Consider the following 7,081-nt stretch of genomic DNA (forward strand, 5'->3'; position numbering starts at 1 on the left):
TTAAATTAAAAGTAAGATCAATAATATATACATCATCATATTGTAGCTCACAATGATTAACTGTTTTACACAAATTATGGATAATTAATTAGATTGAATTAGAAGAAGGTTAAAAAAAAGTACAAGGATTGCAATACAGGAAACATGATATGTTTGGAGGGTATTTTTGGAAGAAAAAAAAAATGAAACTAGCACTTAATGCTAAGACCATCCACATAGTAGCTTTTAAATTTGTTTTTAGCTCATATTTGATGCCACATACATTTACTTTTTGCTATATTTGCAAGCCTTGTAAAGACATAATGGTCCATATTTAATAATATTTAATTACTTTATCTATTTTAATAAATTTAATATTAAATGGCCCATTATTTTTATGAATTTAATATTAAATGGTCCACTTTTTTCTTTGCAAAATATTAAATACGATGCTTAGTTGGTATTGCAACAATGGATTGAAAGAACACAGATGTGAGTGCTCTAAGGATATCATTTTCTTAACTTAATCTATTAGGACATTTTCTTAAAATTAATACATTAAGTTTTCTAAATATTGAGTGCATTAAGTAAAAAAAGAAAGACACCCTTAATCTATATGTTGCTCGTTATTTCAAAGTGCATAAGCAAACGTACGGTTAGTTTGAAACCTACCTTATAAGTTATAAGAAAAAAAAAAATAATGGGCTGCAATGACACATAATGGTCTACTGATGACTACATAGTCTTAGCAAAAAGGTTGTTTTTTTTTTTTTTTTTTTTTTTTTTTTTGTAAATGTCTATGGAAGGAAGTCGAGAAAGTAACTTACAAATGAAAGTGGTAAAAATTACTTTTGGTAATTGGCGATGAATTTATAGCTAACTAGGTTATAAATTAATAAGTTTATTTTTATTTTTATAATATAAAGTAATATCATTTTGGTTTGTTGTAGTATTACATCGTTTGAAAATGACTAATCATATTAATATTCTAAAAAGTTGATGTTAAGGCTTGTATTTCCACCAAACATCGATAAAATATTGTTTTATATATATATATATATATATATATATATATATATATATATATATATATATATATATATATATATATATATATATATATATATATTACGAATAATATGGCTCGTCACGACTCAATAAAGCTTAGGTCTGTCAAATCGGGCCGTCGTATCGTGTTTTTGTCTGACACGACACGATAATATTTTTTGTAACACGAACACGACACGACACGATGTCGTGTTTTTTTTTTCACTAACACGAAAACGAACCAATTAAAAAACGACAACACGACACGACACGACAATGATAATATTACATAACTATTACTTTATTTAATTCATATTTAATCATATATAACACGATAAAAACGACAAACACGAAAAACACGACAAACATATGCTCAATCGTGTCCATTTCGTGTGGATTTGTAAACACGAACACGACACGATACGACATCGTGTTTTTTAATACTTGACACGAACACGACACGAAAACGAATTCGAATTTTGATTTCATCCTAATTTCGTGTCGTGTCGTGTATTTTTGTCGTGTCGTGTCATAAATTAACACCCCTAATAAAGCTTGAGGCTTCAGGTTATTTAAAACCTTGTAAAATGGAGTATTAGATATATAAAGATAAATTAATTAATTAAAAAAAACTGTTGAAAAAAAGCCTTTCAAAAAATAAATAAATTAAAATTAATGAACTTATTTGAGCCCTAACGCATGTACCTGTCAACTGCCACATGAGCTTCATTATTTATCAATGGCAATCTACACACGACTTATTCATTCTAACACCCTACCCATTTTGACCTTTAGCTACCATATCCTCTCACACACACACAGAAGAAACGTGTACAATGAGTGTCGCTATTCAATAAGATCTATCTTCCTACCAACAAATTGGGTTTCTTCTACCTTTCTACTGTTAAATCTTCGAAAAACCTGCACCACATCGAAATCAAACACAACCCCAGATATCATTCCACCAAGGGTTACGTTTTTAACCTTTTGATCCTTCGTTACCCACTTCAGTTTCCATTTATGGCCTCTGCTGCAGTAACGAGATTCTTTATCATCTTGACTTTGCTTCCGCTAATCACGCATTCTATCCCTTTTGTTGTGTTTCATGGTAAGTGTTTCTCTTTGTTTTTCGATCATCGCATGCTTCGAATTAGAGCTTGATGATCATGATGTGGATCTTGTGCAAAACCCTTGAATTGTTCTACTGTTTTTTTGTATTTTTTATTGCTTACCTGAGGAAAATAAGTTACGGGGTTTCATGGAACTTCTTTTATTTGCTTATCTTGGAACTTTTCGCGAGTCAACTCATCTGATGTCTGAGAGTCAAAGTTCAAAACCCTCACACATAATTTACACATATTTTAACTTCGATTTGTTGGTTTTATATGTCTTTTGTTCTTGTGGGAAATGATCTCATTGCATTTATGTTTACTTTTCTCATCAGTTTGTAAAATTTCTTCTATGTATCGATCTTGAAGTTAGATAATAATTCAGTTGAATCTAACAGAAAGGTAACAAATTACATCACATAAATCTATATATTGGTCCATAAAAAGTTGCCATGTTTTGAGATACAATTTTAGCATTCAGAGGGTTTTTGGATGTGTTTTTTCAAGTGATCATCCAACTTCAAGCTATGGATAGTTATGTAATTTCACACTATCTCAACTTACTTGAATATCCAAATCTGGTTATTTTGATCCTAAATAATTTATCAAATCAGTACCAGTTTCCCAAAAATTGCTATAATTAGTTTAAATGCATATCTAAACAAAGTACTTAGCTTATTATTGTTAGAAGAATCTTCCTAATATCATTATTATTGAATTCTTTATCATTAGGACTAAATACACGAAATATCAAACGTTTATTTGTGTATCATAGCATCATACTTCCTTTTTTTCTGTTACAAACTTTTTATTTTAAGTTCTTTTCTTATTAATATATTGTACTTTGAAAAAAGTTCCTAACTTTTTTCTCAAAACTTTGTTTATAGGCGTTTCGGATAGTTGCACAAAGAAAGGAGTCAAACATTTCACTGATCTTTTAAGCGAGTGGTCTAATTCTACAGGATATTGCATGTATGCTCTCTTTAACTCATAGTTTGAATGTAACTTCTTGATAATTAAAACAAAAATGCATTACAAATTTACATAGTGTCATGAGACATTTGCATTATGTGTAGAGAAATTGGAAATGGAGTGTGGGATTCTTGGTTTATGCCCTTTGATGAACAGGTGGTTTTTCGTCTTTTATAGTACTAAATCATTTTCCAAACAATCGGTAGTTGTAAAGAAGATAAATTTTGACTTTAAATTTTTGTGTTTTTGTGTTGTAGACAGAGATTGCTTGTGAAAAGGTAATAAAACTAATGATAAATACCTTTCTTGAATCTGTTTTTCGGGGTTTAGTGAACTTGTTTCTAAGTGCTTATATTTCCCACAACTTATAGGTGAAGAATATGAGTGAACTTAAAGAAGGCTACAATATAGTTGGACTTTCCCAAGTAAGGATTATCAAAATGTTAAATTTTTGGTTAACATGAAATATCAATGTACTTTGATTTTTTTTTTTTATTACTTTATTGTACTTCAAATTTCTTTCTTATTAAAGTCTTCCACTTTGAAAAATCCATCCAATTATAGTATTGAATCTTTCAATCTTTTCCTTATTAAGACATTGAAAAATCTACCCAATTATATCACCGGACTTTTCTTTTTATTTAGATGATATTGCTATAGTTGGTAGATTTCTCAAAGTACATTGCTATTTCTTGCATTTAATACCGAATGGAAAGGTAATAAATACGGGTGATTTTTGTAGGGTAACTTGATTGGGCGAGCGGTTCTCGAGTTTTGTGATGGAGCACCTCCGGTAAGTATATGACATGACAAGACAGACTGTAATGTATCTGTCATGCATTAGACTAAGACTGATGTCAATGAGACAAAAGTTGCAATTTTTTTGTCTTGTTCAAAAAGGTGCGACAGTGACTCGCTCTAGCTCTCTTGTTTGTGAAAATGACCTAAATGCCCTTCTCATCCTCATCCTCAAATGACAAGACAAGACAGGTTGTACTGATATGTTATGCATTAGACTGAGACTGAGACTGATGTCAGTGGGACAAAAGTTGTGGTTTTTTGTCTCGTCCAAAAAGGTGGGACATAGACATGGACTTGTTCTCGATCTCTTGTTTGTGAAAATGACCTAAATGCCCTTCTCATCCTCGTCCTCAAAATAACCCTAGAAATTGGAACATTTTGATTTTAAATCTTTGTGTGTTTATTATAACAGGTGAAGAACTTCGTATCGGTAGCGGGCCCTCATGCTGGGGAAGCTTCAATGCCATTTTGTGGTGTAAGCCTTGAAATTTTTTTCAAGAAATACACAAAAGTCGATATCAGTTTTTGTTCATGAAGATCTTTTTTTTTTTTTTTTTTTTTTTGCAGTCTGGTTTGATGTGCGTTATTTTCGACAGTTTGATGAAGTTAGCTATTTATAGCGAATCTCTCCAGGTTTAATTTCACATCTTCCTTCTAATCTAATAATCTACTTTCAGTTTCTTTATTATAGCATTGTACTTTCAAACTATTTTTTTATTAGGAAAAATTTTCACTTGACCAAAAGTTTTATATGAAAATTTCACCAATATTACCTCAAATATGAAGATAAGTTTCAAAATCAATCCAAATCTTGAACACTCTTGATGATAAATTTATTTCTTGATCCTTTCAAACATTTCTTAAACCTAATTTCTTGTTTTTCATTTGAATTTTCATCTGAAACTTGATGTTGCTTATACAGAACCACTTGGCTCCCTCAAATTACATCAAAATCCCCACTGTGAGTAAAAAAAAAAAAAACCTATTTATCTATGCATCACAACATATGAACCTGAAGGACTAAAACGTCATTTCATTTTGTTAGGATCTTGATGCATATAAAGAAGGGTGTACATTCCTACCAAAGCTGAATAACGAGTTTGAAAAAAACGCTACATACAAAGAAAGATTCAGCAGCTTGCAAAATTTGGTGCTTATAATGGTAAGAATATGTACACATCTCTCCTCTTTTTTCGTTTTCAATGTACAACTTTCACTGCATGAAGTACAAGTCACTTGAAATGTGTTTCAGGGTGATAAAGATTCAGTTTTGGTACCCAAAGAAACCTCTTGGTTTGGGTACTTCCCTGATGGAGCTTTGGAACCTATACTTCCAGCACAAGAGGTAAAACTTGTATGCATCAATGACTTGTACGTTATGTTACAACCCATCAATGCATATGATACAGATACTAATATGGTAATTAAAAGGGCAAATGAACCAAAGTTGCTACATGCATAATCTAGAAGGAGTAAAATGGTAAATCAGGAATATGGCTAAAATCTGTTAGAGAGAGAGAGAGAGAGAGAGAGAGAGAGAGAGAGAGAGAGAGAGAGAGAGAGAGAGAGAGAGAGAGAGAGAGAGAGAGAGAGAGAGAGAGAGAGAGAGAGAGAGAGAGAGAGAAGAGAGAGAGAGAGAGAGAGAGAGAGAGAGAGAGAGAGAGAGAGAGAGAAGAGAGAGAGAGAGAGAGAGAGAGAGAGAGAGAGAGAGAGAGAGAGAGAGAGAGAGAGAGAGAGAGAGAGAGAGAGAGAGAGAGAGAGAGAGAGAGAGAGAGAGAGAGAGAGAGAAGAGAGAGAGAGAGAGAGAGAGAGAGAGAGAGAGAGAGAGAGAGAGAGAGAGAGAGAGAGAGAGAGAGAGAGAGAGAGAGAGAGAGATTTTCTATGTCTATGCCTAAGCCTATGCCTATGAAGGCGAACGCCAGTAGACCAAAAGAGGATAAGACCCAAGAGAGAGAGAGAGAGAGAGAGAGAGACCTGGGCAATCTTTTAGATTGTGGTATTGTTTAATCAATTAGTTCAATTTCATCTTCGTCTTCCTTACAATCTCCTCTGTGTTTTTGTTGATTCATTAAACCCTAATTTCTGTTCATCATCAGCATACCCGTGATCCCTAATTCTTGATTTTCACTTATGTATGTGTACAAGTAATATAATCATACTTTTAGATTTCATGCATTAATGACTTGTACACATTACAACTCATCAACGCTTTCCCTGATTCTTGATTATCACTTATTTATGTGTGAAAACTAAAAAGTATAAAACCATGCATTGATGGGTTGTACATGTACATTTAGGATATGGAATCAGGGATTTTTGTACATGGTACAAGTCACTAATGCATACCCATGATTCTTGATTTTATTTATGTATTTATAGACGAGACTATATATTGAAGATTGGATTGGGTTGAGGACACTGGATGAGGCTGGGAGGGTCAAATTCGTAAATGTGACAGGAGGACATCTTGACATTACCGATGATGATATGAAGAAGTACATGGTCCCATATTTAGTAGATGAAGAAGCAGAAGCTCCCCAGAATCCAATTTTGATGGAATCAAAATCGGATTCTGATGCCACGAGTTTTCTGAGCAGAAAACTCGGTGGACAACAAGATCTTCAACTAAATGTTGTACATCGCTTGTAATGCGATTATGATGAATATTTCTCTATTCAAAGGGCCTATGTGATTTTATTAAACCCGAAAAAAGAGAAGTCCTTGTTCATGATATGTTTGTTAGTGTTCATCTACTAAATTGCAAACAATGATATTTAGCCTTAGATACACGTGTAATTAATGTGACAATTTACAATGTTTAATTGTTAAATGTAATAATGGATACTACTGTTGTAACCAGAGTTTCTAATGAATTTGAGGCCCCAAACAAAATAAAAAAATGAGGCTCTTGAGGTATAAGAAAAAATAAATTAGTGGAGGGTGGATTTTTTATTTTTGTTTGTTTTTTTTACGAGGCCCTTGTTATAAATTTATCCTTTGTTTATTTCTTTTCTCACTACTAGATAAATGTTTTTTCTAAACAATATGTTATTATTTTAAACTTATAAAACAATGAGAAAAACCAAGTAAAGAAAACGAAAAAACCTAGTTGTGAGCTTGTGATGTTGAGTTGTTTGTAAAATCGTTTTTTAGCAGCAAGAATAACAACTTTT

General features: G+C 32.2%; 1 protein-coding gene across 1 annotated transcript; it reads left to right on the forward strand.

Moving 5' to 3' along the window:
• The first annotated feature begins 1,783 nt into the window (after window positions 1–1,783).
• On the forward strand, window positions 1,784–6,781 carry LOC145037754 (uncharacterized). The gene is made up of 12 exons (XM_078986460.1): window positions 1,784–2,134; window positions 3,023–3,107; window positions 3,212–3,263; window positions 3,365–3,385; window positions 3,479–3,532; window positions 3,850–3,900; window positions 4,321–4,383; window positions 4,476–4,541; window positions 4,831–4,869; window positions 4,954–5,070; window positions 5,161–5,253; window positions 6,288–6,781. The coding sequence occupies exons 1-12, from the start codon at window positions 2,047–2,049 to the stop codon at window positions 6,555–6,557; spliced, it is 999 nt and encodes a 332-aa protein (XP_078842586.1). The 5' UTR covers window positions 1,784–2,046; the 3' UTR covers window positions 6,558–6,781.
• Window positions 6,782–7,081: the final 300 nt, after the last annotated feature.

Source organism: Lactuca saligna, chromosome 3 (genome assembly GCF_052625555.1).
Source record: "Lactuca saligna cultivar CGN05327 chromosome 3, ASM5262555v1, whole genome shotgun sequence".
NCBI lineage: Eukaryota > Viridiplantae > Streptophyta > Magnoliopsida > Asterales > Asteraceae > Lactuca > Lactuca saligna.